Raw genomic sequence first — 15,700 nt, forward strand, 5'->3', positions numbered from 1 at the left:
CCCTGACTCAGCCTTGCAACCCTTGGGCCTGCTTCCAGACAGCCCAGCTGCATCCCCTTCCCCCTTCAAACCTAATTTAAAGCCCTCTCAACAAGTTCTGCCAGTTCAGCTGCTTTGAAGAATGAACAATTGTCATATTCACTGCCATTAATTTATATCAATGAAAATAGAAATTTTAATTAGTACTGTGCCTATGGTGCATCTAACCAAAGATTGCTGCAGAACAGGTAGGAACAAACAGTACCTAACACAGCAACAAAGGCTCCCTCTCTGAACACTTGTGAAATGCAGAACAGGTAACAAACACATGCTCAGTGACTGCATTTCATTCAACAGCTTTATAAGCAGTACTCAGATATGTTGACAGGTAGTATCACATCCAAATATGGGACAGATGTGAAAATTAATCAAAAAGATTCTTTTGAAAGGCAACTTAACCCCAGGAAATGATCCAAACTTCCCTTTGACTGTTTTGAGTCCCTAAGCAGGGACTTGCTCACATGAGAGATACCCAGAACACCAAATTCAACACAGCATATATCTGTTCCTGAATTGAAAGATCTAAAGCCTCCCAAACAATTTTATCAATAGTTTCATATGAAAGGCGGTAAATCAAAAAGACAATGAGAAGTATGCAGGGGGTATGCAGCACAGTATCTGCAACAAAGGCTGAAGAAGAGGCAACAAAGGAATAAGGGTGCAAGTGCTGCTCTAATAATGCTCTAAAGGTATCAACAGAATCTCTTTATAGAACTGTCCAATCATCTCAGTCTGTAATATGAATACGGCATAGTCCAATACAAGCAGATTTGTCCCTTTTCTTTCAGTGAATTCAGAGTGAGACAAAGATTTTCATGAACATTGAGCTTTCCTGTTTTGATTTTTATCAAAGTCCAGCAACATTTAAGAGACCAAATGTCCTTCCCCTTCTTCAGTTTCTTCATGCTTGATTTAATAAAATCTGCTGGGAGGAGAAGTAGACTTAAAGTATTTACTGATTTCATTCTTAGCTTACAACAGGTAAATAATCAGGATAAAAGTTCCTTCAGAAGTATCTTATTTACAAATATCATGAGGGAGCATCTGGGGCTGAATGCTTGTGTGTTAGAGATTATTAGTTGGTTCCGTAAAATCCATCAGCACACCCATGTGTTACCTGCTCCCCCTATCTGCTGACAGACAACACTTTCTACATATGCAAACCACAGAAACAGAAAACAGAACAATATTGGAATACTCCAAGGTAACAAAGCGGGGTAACAAAAGCCTGCAGAAATACCAGTGGAAGGAAAATCACCCATTTCTCTGCACCTTCAACCAATCTTCATATCCAAAAATCATTTACCCTGAAGAAACAAAAAGCAACCAATGCTTGAGAAATCAAGCCCATTTTTCACTATGCAAAATATATGGTACTGCTTCCTCTGATACCCTCCTTCCTCTTGCCATGTTGTCAAAATCCAGATTAAAAATGTAGTTAATGCATCCTTTCTACCTATTAGAGTAGAACAGAAAAATAATAGAAACTATGACACGCAACACAGGTTTGACCAGATAAATAGCCATCAAGACCAACAGTAAGGTATTTCAAAGGTTTGGAAACACTGATAGACACAACCTCTTGGTGCATCATCTACCAATTAGTTGCAGGCCCTAGCTGCCTATAAATTCCAAAATATTGGGCTGAACTAATCTAAATATATGGCATTCTTGTTTGTTACTCATCTGGTCCAACTAATATACAACAACTTACATTTCTTACAGCAAGTTCCCAGCTTTTCCATTTGAAAGCAGTCAATTAGGACTCATTAATTAAAACTACTAAAAATCATGTAAGTACCTAACATTTCTAAAGTGTAACATTTTTGTTGTTGCACACAGCCACAGATAAATATTTTTGCTGTCTACACTAAACAATGCACTCTTCCGCTTTCAGCAAGGACACTTCAACCTACTTGTGCCACTCTCACAGAGAATCTTATAAAAGCAAATTTGTGAAGCTGTTAACAGCTCTCTCATCTGGACTGTCTGATTATATAATAGCAATGCTTATTAGTTTTATGTAGTACTGAAAACAATACTTTGAAGAATAATTCACTTCACAACTTGTGAATTTTGGGTGAGAAATCAAGAGAGGGTGGGCTAAATTAACTTCATTCTGACTCTCCACTGTCTTGTACATAGATGCAGACACCAGGAGACCACTCAGACTAGTTTTGCTTTCCATCCATTCTGTATCTACCTAAGTAGCTGGAAAAAGTGCAAAGCCATACAAATTTGATTAGCTTTCAAAAAGGTACTAATGCAATGCTGATCATCCCCAGTGATTAACCTGAGAGGCTCATCAGGGACAAACATCTAAGGCTAACAAACACTACCATACCTAGCAACCACAGTTAAAATTTCATACACTGCATGCTATCTCTGATCCCTCCTACTCCCTTGTCTGCGGTTCAACAGCTTTAATGTCTCTAAATATGTGGGAAGAGAACATGCTTAGTACAAGAATGAAAGTCAGTTTATGCTTTAGGACTTCTTTTTTACACTTACCTACACTTGTAGGAAATATATCCTCATTGTTGATTTGCATCTCAATCCAATCCATGAGAAGATTCATATAGTGGGGTGCTGGCAACGCTGTGGGCTTTTTGTACTTCAAGTCATCCTGCCACCGGTACTCATACTTGGGGCCTCCAGACATCACCGGGCAGGTCCTCTCTGTGCAGAACTCACAGACAGTTCCATAAATGAGGTTGATCCTATTGAAGAAGTCAACAACATGAACAGCCACCCACTCATTCTGGTCTTCTCCACTGGGCAACTGCACAGCTGCTTTCAAGTCCACGCCTGAGTTGAGAGATGCTTGTGCTCGTTTGTGAAGTTCAAACCTCTGGGTTCCAGGCTCAAACTTGCGTTTTGGGCGGAAAGTCTTATCTTTATTAAAGACTTGCTTGAGTGCTATGGACATGTCTGCTGATCTGCACTGCAGCAGCTGGCAGGAAAGCTGAGATGTAATGCAAGTATCTGAAAACAGCTGCTAACACAGGCTTTCCAGGCCCCGCCCTTTTTCCTGGACAAGCTTGTATCAACTTCAGAGCAATTTATTAGCTCTTCCTCTTGAAAGCCTCCCTGAAAGGCTTCATTTCCCTAAGGATATAGAAACAACACACATGAATGGCAAGCCCAGGTCTGGTCCTGTCAGTTTGCTACTGTTTTACCAGAATTTTCTAGCAATTTTAAGATGAAAAATAATATGAAACAAGCTAGCCTTAAAAACTGCCCAAACCCTAACTTGAAGATTTTTTTTTTTAACTGCCTCATTCTTCCATGTATTAAGGAATTAATTTCTCTGTTCTTTTTAAATATCTACCCAAATAGAGGATCTTAAGTTACAAAGATGGGAATTCAATAAATCTTGTATGATCTTCAAATTTTAAAACCAACTTTTTCATTTTGCTACATTTTTACAGTCACTGCGTAAAATTCAAAATGTGCATAAAGTTCAGTGGAAAAAAATACTACATGACAATCTAGAATTTCTATCTAACTGCTACTAGAGTACCAATGGGGCCTCTAAGCATTTGCCATGGTTTCAGTGCTCATCTCTGTGGGAAAAAGAAATCAGCAAACAAAACTTATCTATATTTGTTCTCTGTCTTAAATATTGAGGTGTTTGCTTTTGCAAATCATGTAAGAAACCTAGTAAGAAGGATAACTACCACACTGCACAGAAATAATTCCTGTTTCCCACAAAACTATATGAAGATCGTTACCCACCTATTGACCCACCTTCAGAAATTCAGTAGTTGACTTAGATTTCTATGGATTGTGTAGAACTATTAGCAATTGTGAAGCCACCACTTTTTTATAGCTCTATTAATCTTGTTTACAGAGGAATACTTGGCATTGTTCTTACAAAAGCAAGAGCATAGACTTTGTGTTGTTTCATCTAACTTAAGCTGTCAATGGAACTGTTTCAACAATGAGCCTGAATGAACAAATAAATTACTGCATTACAGCTTTTTTTGCTCTCATATATACATGGAAAAGTATATTATCACTAAATGTATACACTTAGGAGTGGCTGGATAGATAGGTGCTGTTTCAATTACACTTTGTAGTACTGAAGATTTTATGAATAAGTATAGAGAATAAGCATTTCATTCTGTGCAATACTTAAATTAAATAACACAATATATGTTAAACCTGCACAGCAATACAAAAATCCTCCCCTCTCAGTGACCAATTCTTACAGGATTATCTGTGTTCCACTATTTCCCTTAACAGAAATCACATCCATGAAAATTTTCCTAGGCAGTGTGTGCCTAGCACTAAATTCTTCTGAAGACAATTGCCCAAGGCTTTGCTGAGGGGCAAAAGTGAAGAGAAAAAAGTATTGCTTTCTTCTTAATAATCACAAGAAAGCAACACATACCTCAGCAAAGAGAAATCTGGTATGCTAGACCCTGTGTCCACACAATAGGATGTAAGTGCCATAAAAAAATCCTCTTCCAAATATGTAAAAGATCAGTATGCTGGGAAAAAAAAAAAAAAAAAAAAAAAAAAAAAGTTAATTTGCGGGCAAGCAGCAGACACAGAGAATCAGCAGAGAAGTACTTACTTTAACTTTTCCTGATGGCATGATGGAGGGGTATTCCATTCATGACCTTATAAACAGTAATTTTTTCCATATCTACAAAATCCAGAAAGTTTTGGAATGAACTTCAGGGAGATTATTGTCATATCTGACATGCCCCTTGAGTAACATTCAAAGACGGAGATCCTGAATATTCTAGTCCAGAAATTCTTTCCCTAACAAAGGCCAGGGAAAGAAGACTTTAAACAAAAGTATCCCTGGAACAGTTAAGTGTCATTGGCAGGAAATTAAGGTAGTTTTAAATAGTCAACTTTGCTCTACAATTTGTTGTTTGTTACTAAGACCCAAAACTTCCAGGTCTATGGAATACTTTGTGGCAGCCATCTGTTAATTTAAAAGCCCTTAAAAATATAAGTGAGTAGTGCTGCATAGACTGAGCTTATGACTGACACATTTGGAGATGGCATGCAGCCAATGTCCCAGTTTGCAATAATAAGCAGGTTAAGTCTAGAATTTTACTCCACCCCACATTAATACACCTGGTACTCTTTTGTGGTTTAACTCCCTTCATCACCTGCAAATATTCACCATAACATGCAAGGAGTTTTATTTAAAACAACAATAAATAAACTCATCTTCAAAAGAGACATTTTGAAACATAGTACTCATTGCAATTAAAGCTCTTTCAATTAAAAAAACAAAACACAATGTATTTTGGAAGCTGTTTTCTATTTTTACTAAATTTTTACTATTTTACTAAATACACAAACATAATTAATCACATTAAATAATGTTTCCCACTCCTCTCCAAATATTCAGGAAATCTGCAAAAAAATAAATTGATTCAGAGAAAATTCAACCAAAATATTCAGCAAACACTCATTATCTCAAGTCTTATGTTGATGTTGAGGGTCTCTGTGGAAGCATACACACATTCTGGTCAAATTCACCTCAAAAACTCATCCAAAAGATTACTCTACTGTGCAGCCAGATGAAACTGTTCTTCATCAGGGCAGAATCAGAACAAGCAAGAATTTCCTATACATTTTATGTCTACATTTTGATCTTCCATTCACTATCTTGCAATGAAAGCCAAGGCTCCTCTTACATCCTCTTACAACAGATAAAGTTATCTTTCAGTAACTTTACAAAATACAAAAATACAAAGCTGGCTTGTATCTCGCCACTTAACTTCTCTTAAGAGATACAGCTCTGCTAAAAGCCTCTTTCTCTGTTTGGAAATGTGACTGAAGTCTGTGCAATGCCAGAGGATGGACAGACTGGCTTTTTCATGTATTTTCACATTCAAGAATGCAAAACAGGAAAGTGTAAGACCTGATCTTCACAAAAATACTGCAATGAATCAACCCTATGAAATACTTTTTTTTTTTTTTTTTTTTTTTTTTTTTTTTTTTTTTTTTTTCCCATTCTGGTTCTTGATGGGTTTTGCTATCTAATTAACCACTGTCTTTACTCAAAAGCTAATAGAAATGAATAAAGAAATAAGAATTTAGGCTTTTCTAAACATTTACAAACAACATCATCACTATTCCCTTGGAATAAAGAAGCTTTCCCTTTACTCACAGGAGACAAAGGAAAAGGCTCACCTTATTTTCAGTAGGGATCAAATACAGACATTTCAGGTCTCAAGATCCTGCAGAAACCCATGCTAATGGGAGAGCTCTGGGCAAAGTCGTTGAGCTTTAAGAGCATCTCTTCTGCTTAGGCAATAAAGTAGCAGGTGTTAAAGGTAAAATGGCCACTCCTTTGCTTAGGCTTGAATTACTAATCCATTGCAGGAACTCAATTACCTTTAGATTTCCAACACTTCCTGTACTGTGTTTGAATCAACAATCATGACAAGAAGTTTTTCATTTCATCCCAAATCACATACTGTCAATTAAAACATTGTATGGGGCAACTTAAAAATCAAAGCTATTGCTTCAAAATTGCGTAACATTAACAAAATGAAAACTCATCAAACAACTTCAATAACAAATGATAAACAAAATCTCACATTTTTTAAAGAACTGAGAACGTAATTTGCCTTGCCAGTTATCACATTCACTTTTATGACTATTTTCACCTTACAAGAATGAAAAATGCTTCCAGTTTCACGGTCTCAATTGGTCTTGGGAGACTTGCTTCAGAGCTGAAACACTGAACAATGTGTTATGGATCAGACTGAATCACAACTCCTTGAAACCTGTGGTACAGTAGCACCTACCCTCATTCCACATAAAACTAAATTTGTCTCTTAATAAGAGATACTTCTCAGTTTACTTTTTTAGTAATGTCAGCAGAATTGCTCCTGGCTTTTACTTGTGTCAAAAGTGATAGAAACTGGTTTCTAATATTTTTATGACAGGTTCTAACTATACATAAAGGCACAAAGAATAAGGTTATCACTCATGGCATTTGGCTTAATGGTATACTGGGACAGTGTCCTGCATGTCCCTCAGAACTAAGTGACTGTCCTGGTATGGGCAGCTCAGGAGGTAATTTCTCCCAATTCAGTTTCTCTTATTTTTTTTCAGAGCAATGTATTTCCGGGACAGTCACCAACATCTTTTCCTGACAGACTATTCTACAGCATGTATAATGCAGTTGGGTGAATTCCCTTGCTGGCAGAGCCATGCCTGAGGATGGTGATCACAGACATGGAGTTGATCTCAGGACAACCAGACCTCATCATCTTCAACCATGGCATCAACACCACAGTGACCAACTATGTCCTCCAGTTCATGCACAGACAGAGACAGAAACTTGGCCTAAAATCAGGTTTACCAACATCTGGAAATAATAAACCAGTCCTACCCATGCAGATACCATAAAAAAAAAAAAAACAAACACCCACAACAAACCACACATAATGACCAGCATCATATCAGAGTCACTGATGAGTTAAAAGCATACAATATAATTTCCCTGTGTATTTTCTATTAAACCACAGGTAACAAGAATGTTAAATGACACACTGTTTATAGATACATACCTTTCATCATATCTAGGGAGAGTTACACAAGCTTTAGAAGTCTGCTGGGAAGGTAGCTGATATAAATCCTGTTTCATTAACCTAGACAGTGAGGAAATATGACTTCTCCAAAAAAAACCCCACAGAGATGTCTATCCAGAGATACACAATATGAAAACCAACTCTGCATCAACTGAATTCTACATTTCTATATTTTTCTTTTTAAAATCTAAGTCTCCATTCCTCATTCTTTCAGGAATTATACTGGTTGAGTGGCAATTTCCTTTCCTCTAAAGGTGCTGGGATTAATTTATGCTAACTACAATAACAACACTGCAGATTCAAGACACTCAGTTGGATTAGAAAGAAGTCTTCTCACAGTCAGGAACACTTCTGACATATAAAAATATCCATTCATTTGACATGCAATAACTATCCTTTGCTTTGTCTGGGCATGGGAAAAAAGGGAGCAAGTGATTTTGCAAGACTAGCAAAAAACCACGATTGTAAACAATCACAGGAATCACCATAGTGTTTCCATAATCAAAATGTTAAGGCCCAATGGAGCAAATATAAATAACCTTTGATACTTTTCTAAGGTAAAAGACTGGAAAGGGAAAGCAAGACACAATGGATCTGTCTATAGCACTCTGTGTAAAACCATGTGCTTTAAAAATGAATGCAGCTATGTAACAAGAGAGAAACAGTTGCTCAACTGCTGCATCAGCCTGAAATAAATGATGATTTATGGTTCTGCAAAAATACTGAGGTTTTCATAGGGATGAAATTGAAAAATAATTTTTGGCTAAGGAACACAATCACTGTCATGATTGAGTAGGAGGGGCTTGGGCTTAGATCAGGGAATAATACATGATGTTTGTAGTAATTTTTAGACTAATGCCCTTAAACAGAGCATCATATTTTCCATGAGGATGTTACGTGATGTTAGGTAGAACTACCGCATTTATGTATCCCAATACTTTATTTACTTTAAATATTTAATTCCAATTTTTTCTATAAAGTTCCCTTCTATACATATGGAGAAGCCCCTCTTTACTTTTAGGAAAATTGGTTGTAAAAAACAATTAGAAGCTGACTTAAGGAGCAGTCATTTGATGAAGTGCATCAGCTGTTCAATAGCACTATGATGAAGTGCATCAGCTGTTCAACAGCAGCAGAATCCGGTATGAGTGATCAAATCTTAGATGATAAGCGCTGTTTAATAATGCAACTGAAGCATGTTTTTTCTCAGTGGGGATAAATGTTTATGTTTTAACAGAGGACTGGACGCTCAACTAGTATCATTCTAGTGCCTTTTACAAATCTTAAATCCAATTACATATCATCGGAAGTTCTGCAAAAGTACACTGATCATCACACAGGTACTGAAAGTAACCAGGCACTTAAGGTTTATATTGGTTACAGCATCCATGGCATTCTAGTTAGGAATGTGGACTTCCTGCAGCATATAATTTAAGGTGAACTGAAATAAGTATCTGTCAGAACTACAGTAAAGAAACCACAAAAAATACATTAGTTAGATTACACTGAAATTCAGCTTATGTTCGCCTGTTACACAGTGTAATAAATGATCAAGCCCAATTTCATGAATCAAAATAGAGAGTTTTGTTTCGAGACTTAAACTCAGGCTCTAACAGCCACAATTAAAAAGGAACAGCGTCAAACCCGGGTTTCGGCACTGGGTGAACACAGAAACGGACTCTGATGGCTCTGAATCTACCCTGTTCACAAAGTGTGTCCCGAGCTGCTGGTTTTTATACAGTCTTTCGCTAAGGATGAGGAGTTGCTTCACTCCTTGTGTCCCCTCTGCTTCATCAGATATTCATGTCCATGTCTCCAGTCAGTTGAATAGATTTCCTGAGGTGGAACAATGTCTTGATTGCTTTCTCCGGAGTGGGGTTTAGAGATGTAGAACTCGGCTGGAGCAGATAAGATACCCATCTGGTGTTGATCGCTACGTCGTTAGCAGGTTCATCTCCGGGGGGGACACGTCTTATCTGGTCACTCCTTCTATTCACTGAGTAAATGAGTGTTCTGATGGTTTCCTGGCAGAAACCCCTCGTTTCTCAATCCTTTGTGTCCCCCTCACATTCCGTTTCTCAAATCCCAAGTACATTTTATATTTTACAAAGTTTAATTCAGACGGAACGCGAATTAACTTTATATTACACATCACACACAGGAATATGAGGTTTTGACTCATTATAGACTGATAGTCATGCAGGGGTGTGTATGGCTACATTAGTTTTCTGAAAACTCAGTCCTGCTTCCTCTTGTCTCATTTCATGTCCCTACTGTTATGGACAAATCAGCAGCCATATATTACTTTATATTTTAATATAGAGTAATTTTATTTTGCCATTTTAAAAATAATAACAGTCTGAAATAGCCACAATAAAAGAGACAATCTCGATCCCAGGTTATCAAAGCTGGGTGAACGTAGAGATGGTCACGAATGAACCAGTTCTCCCCCGTTCACGATTGCTTAGATCTAGTGGTCAGGTTTTATACAGCTTTTCTCCCCTGAGGCAGTTTTATTGTTAGTTTGTATCTGAAATACATATTCATGTGTTTTCTTTCTCTGGCCGCTTGATCCTGAATGCTACTTCCCGGCAGAGTTGGACACCTGAATGAGGTTCTGAGAAATCGGTATTGAGACACTGATGGGAAATTGCTGGGTCTTCCTCTTCTAGATTGGTATCATGTGTTAATCACCGGAGGAGGCAGGTGGCTCTTCCTTGATGGATGGGACATCTCCTGCTTGGCCATTCCTTTTGGTTGCTAATCGGGGCTTCATCCCCGATCATCATTCATTTTCTGGAGTCTCTGCATTTCCAAATCAGTCTTGGCAAACAGGAAGATTTCCACAGCCTGGTGGAAAGCCTCTGCTTGTAATACAGTTTATAGTTTATAACATACAGAACACGAATTTATCTCAAAATATCTATCACACCACCTTCTTGACATCTCTCTTATGATACCTGGCCTCTCGGTTTTTTCTCCAAGATTCAGGTGGTTTTAGAGTCTTTTTGCCCTCTGCAAAGCTCTGAGCAAAACGCAAGAAAGAGACGGAGTCTTCAGGTTCTGATTTTTCAAGGTTGCATGCTTTGTTTTTTGTTTCTTATCTTACAAATTTCTCAGTACCCCACAAAGGTCTGTGCAGCTGCTCGGGCATCTGGTGACTCCATGACTCCTCCTGCGCGGGGCTGTCTCTATCTTTTATACTAATTGCTACGTATTCTTTATTTATCATTATTTGCCAATACCTATCACTTACACTGAACAGGTCATCCCTACTTTGACGCAATCTCTTTAAACTACTTTGTGCGACCATCACTGCTGAAAATGGAGTGAGGGAAGAGGAAAGAAGAAGCAGGAGACAACGCCCCAAATCCTCCATCTTGCCCCCATTCACTTCAATGCTAAAACCCCAAATCTACTGTTTTCTCACCCTGTGATAAGCTAAACTACTATCTTTCACACTCTTGTGGCTTGCAATCCTTCCCGCAGTGCAGGAAGTCTTTCCCATGGACTGAGATCAAAGCCAATGTCCCTCTGGGCTCTGGGCCAGGGTCCCAGACCCCCCTGTCCAGGTCTCTGACCCTCCAGGGCAGCCAAAGGAATGCCCTGGACTCCAACACTGGCCCAGGCATTTTGGCATACCCTTGAAGGGAGCTGTATGGGACTCATGTAATTACTCATTGTAATAATTTAAAAAACCCACAGATTTTTCATCCCAATTGACTTTTTAGATCCCATTTGGTCACACAGAACAGGGAAAAGGATAACCTAAGAAAAGGCGTGTGGAAGGCAGAGGATGAGACAGATGAACTAAAACCCCATGGGAGTGGTTATTTAGCCAGGGACACTCAAGTGAATTACAGTGTTTGTCATGACAATTTCAGACCTCCCAAACTTTAAAGGAGCTTGGGAACTCCCTTTAGCTCAGGCAAATACAGACAGATCACTGTGAAGCACGCCGTTCTGACATTCCCTTGGAATGTGGGGTGTGGGTTTTTTTTTTTTTTGGTAGGTTTTTTTTTTTTTTTTTTTCCTTGTTGTTTGTTTTTTGGGGGGTGTGGGGGTTTTGTTTGTTTGTTTGTTTGTTTGGGTTTTGGGGGTTTTTTTTTGGGTGGGGGGTGGTGTTTGGTTGTTGTTGTTTTTAATTGCACACAGGTTTTTCCAGTTCTCTCTCTGTTTCACAGGTGTTTTTTACTGGTCTGAGCTGTTGGTAGCACAGGTGCAAGCATAGTGAATCCAGTGCCACTAATCCTGAATCACTAAACCACATTCTCTGGGTAAACAACCAGCCTCTGCTCTCAGTTATCAAGCCCCTGTTACTTACTGTGTCCTTCCACCATAAGTAAAGCAAAGCCTTTACAGCTGCACGTGGCTTGTTTCACCAGCTGCTGTTACAACCACTGCTCCTGTACACAGCTGACCATACTGTTGGACTGGTTGGGTCAGCTTACTAACTGCGGTATGAAGAGCACAGAACCAGCTCACTAACCCTGCTTCTGCCAAAATCTCCCCATCTCTGCAGACAGACTTCATGACAATAGTGGATGTTAGGTTTTTGCAGTATGCATATTGCAACATTTGCTGCAGCAGAGAACAGTTATCCTTTGTTCCTTTAAAATCAATATACTAAGATCAGGTGAAAGGAGTAAGAGTATTTTAATACCCTTGAATGAAATTACATTTTGATTCTCTATTATAATATAACATTTGTTTCCCCCACCTTGCTTAAGTTCTGATTTCAAGCCATTCCAGAAGATGGAATGATGACTGAGTTATATTCAGTGGGAACTATGATAGTGAGTTCAGAAAACAGAGCTAAAATTTTACTGTTACACTCTGAAAACTCTCCTTCACAAAACAATAAAATGTCCTCATCAAACTGTGGTTGAACTTCAAAAATCTCTCAGTTCCATTCAGCTTAAATCCTAAATCTACATTCTGGCTTTTAAAAGCACTGGTACAACCCAGTGAACTCTGAGAGAGTTAAAATATTATTTCCTGGCCTCTCCAACACTATCAGATCATCCACTCAATTCCCATATGAAAGCCTAAAACCAAGTCCACTTAATTGTTGAAAAAAATGCTAGTCAGTTCATATGAGCTATAGGGAAGAGAAAAATGTGATCTGAGACCTGATGTCAGGGCTTTTCCATACAAGGCCTATCTGCTAGAATCCAGTAGTTTATATGCCCTAGAACTTCAGGTGCCATAGTCCGCATGCCCTAGCCAAACTTAAGTTTTATTTTTGGACCAAATCTTAGTTTTAGGAAACCACATATGTGTTCTTCTTTAAGAAAAATGTCTAAATCATATGTTCCGTCCCAGTAACATTTTGACATTTCAAATAAAGACACTTATTTTGTTGCTCAAGCAAAGCATGCAAAAAAATCCCAGGGATACAATGGCAGCTGGCAGAGACAAATAGCTAACATTCCATGGTGAAAACAGCACTCCCCACAAGCAAACTCACTGAAAACAAGATGTAAAAAGTTCAGCTGACACCCATTCAGACCCATTAGCCTTAGCCTGGCTTCTACCAAAGCTCAGGTTAATGTGGCAGGATGGACAGCAGACACACTCTTGGTGACACAGTGCAAGGTACATCTGAAAGGAGGTTATGACATCCTTAGTTGGTGCACTGTACCCTTTCTTAACAAACACTGATAAATCTGAACATGAATATGATGATTTTCAGTTACAAAAATATTACCCATAACTCCATATTGCTAAGAAACAAAACTCATCTAAAATCATGTGGGATTCAGTGCAGCCCCTCAAATTAACTGCAAATAACTCAAAAGTGATAATTTAATTGTGAATATCTTCTAATTATTTATACCATAGATCTGTAATCTTGTCCTGAAATGTACCTCCAACAGCTGTAGGACCCAATCCATTAACTTTAAAACACTGCTCTGCACAATTATCAAAAAAGCTAAGTGTATGAAATAATGGCAGAAGTCTCTTTCCATGGTTTGGATCAAAGCACTCAATATGGCAATACACAGAATGGCAGCAACTACAACGGATTATCACAAATCACGTGAGGAGAAAGGGACCCATTAGGATCAAGTCCAGCTCCTCGCCCTGCACATTATATCTCCAAGAGTCACAGCATGACCCTGAAAGTACTGTTGAAACACTTCTTGAACTCTGTCAGGCTTGATGTTGTGACCACTTCCCTGGCGACCCAGTTCCAGCGCCCAACCACCCTCTGAGTGGAGAACCTTTTCCTGACATCCAGCCTAAATCTCCCCTGACCTAAGCTCAGGCCATTCCATTCCCACAGGTCCTGTCACAGGTCACAGCAGAGAAGAGATCAGTGCCTGCCACCACTCCTCTTCCCCTCACGAGGAAGCTGCAACTGTAATGAGGTCTTCTCCAGTCTCCTCCAGGCTGAACAGACCAAGTGACCTCAGCCACTCCTCACATGGCTTTACCTCGAAGGCCCTTCACCATCCTTGTGCTGTCCTTTGGACACTCTCTTAACAGCTCAGTGTCTTTCTTATATTGCGGCACCCAAAAAGGACTTGAGGCCAGACTGCCCCAGTGCAGAGCAAAGCGGGAAAATCCCCTCTCTCACCCCACTGGCGATGCTCTCTGCCTGATGCATCCCAGGATGGACATTTTCAAACTTGAACCAAGGAGACAAAGGCAAGGTATTTGTACAGATGTCTTCTGAAGAAGATCTCACATATCTATGATTTTACAGTTTTATAGGTCAAGGCCATGGTGTAGTCATAGCCTGCAATTTTGGCAAGTCATATGATACTTCAGCAGCATGCAGTCACCTGGCATAGCCTCTGCAAGTGGTGGTGGGGTCATTATTGTCTAGTTGCAGCATTTATGCTTTCAAAATTCAAAGAAATAAATAATCCACATTGTTGATTTCTACATTGGTCTTAACTTGGAGGACTGAACTGACTTGATTGCTGAAGAAACTTTTCTCTGGAGAATAATTCTGATCCTCACTATATAAACTTTAGCATGTTGAAACTTACCATTTGGCCAAAAAGACCTACTTCCATGCACGGGGAAAAAAAAAAAGAGAATCTACTAGATGAAAACAGAATACCTGGAGTGGAGCAACCATCCACACTCCACAGCTCTAAATGAGCAGTCTTGAAGGACTTACTTGGAGGAAAAAACCTGTTTTCCTTGCCACATGATATGTGAAATATGCAAGCAAGTAAAAGAAGTCAAGAGACATCAAATATCAAAAAACAATATTGGCAAGAACACTTGAGCATTATAACTACCTCCTCTGAAGAATAACAGCCTCCTTTCCAATGACAATACAACTAACTGTTGTAACAAGGATTTTTCACCAGAGGAGAGTTTAGGATAGCAAAAATGTGCTGCCCTTTAATGCAGTTTAGCAGATAGTAGCTAGCCAGCATTGTACTGACTGCATAGCTCTGCACAGACCATAAAGTACCAGCACTAGAGGAGCAATGCCCTAGCAGTATGCTCCAGGAAACAACTGTGGAATTGCCTTGTTCCCCCTAACAATGAAAAGTAACTTCCCAGTTTATGACTCTGCTTTACCTTTCTAGTGAACTAAACTACTTTGAAAGCCTTTTCTGCATACTGATTAACCCATGGTGTGCTTCAGAGGGAATTTAACAATGCAAACAAAACTAACCACAAACTGATCTGAAAGAAGGGTTTGGGTAGTTTTTTTTAATATAAATTTATCCCTCTCATAAAGCACTTAACAGGCAGAAGTAAAGTATTTGATTACTCTTTACAGTTTTTGGTCAGAGTAACTCTCACACAGCTATGAGATCTCCTTCTAACCATACACACACAAAAAATTTACTGTAACAGAGCTATAGCACCAAGCTCTTAAAAGGTATAAATACACGTAAACTACCTTCACTGCAAGTTAACGATCTTCCTTTTCAAACCAAGTTACCCACAGCTGTGGCCAAAAAATACCCAATACTACAAAAAAAAAAAAAAAAAAAAAAAAAAAAAAAAAAAAAAAAAAAAAAAAAAAGGAACAAAACTCATTATTCATACAGCATACAAACATAACCAGCAAGAAGGGTTGAGTTCTTTGTCCTATGACCACAGTAAGCAGG

The 15,700-nt window shown here is 38.8% G+C and overlaps 1 protein-coding gene across 21 annotated transcripts in view; it reads right to left on the reverse strand.

The window, feature by feature from the left end:
• Nucleotides 1-15,700, reverse strand: part of MOB3B (MOB kinase activator 3B) — a 91,283-nt gene that overhangs the window by 44,957 nt on the left and 30,626 nt on the right. For 16 of the 21 annotated variants that reach the window (XR_009208618.1, XR_009208617.1, XM_040090537.2 and 13 more), the window contains 2 exons: nt 4,436-4,535; nt 2,551-3,147 (listed from right to left, as the gene is read on the reverse strand). Coding sequence is in view for 19 of the 21 variants with exons in the window: in XM_040090537.2 (XP_039946471.1) it covers nt 2,551-2,968 (418 nt within the window). In the remaining 2 variants the exon portion in view is untranslated. Of the gene's footprint in view, nt 1-2,550; nt 3,148-4,435; nt 4,536-4,621; nt 4,694-6,204; nt 6,301-15,700 lie in introns of those variants that run through there. The other 5 variants (XM_040090523.2, XM_040090515.2, XM_040090516.2 and 2 more) reach the window with 5 other exon arrangements.

This window comes from Hirundo rustica, chromosome Z (genome assembly GCF_015227805.2).
Source record: "Hirundo rustica isolate bHirRus1 chromosome Z, bHirRus1.pri.v3, whole genome shotgun sequence".
In the NCBI taxonomy this organism is placed as follows: Eukaryota; Metazoa; Chordata; class Aves; order Passeriformes; family Hirundinidae; genus Hirundo; species Hirundo rustica.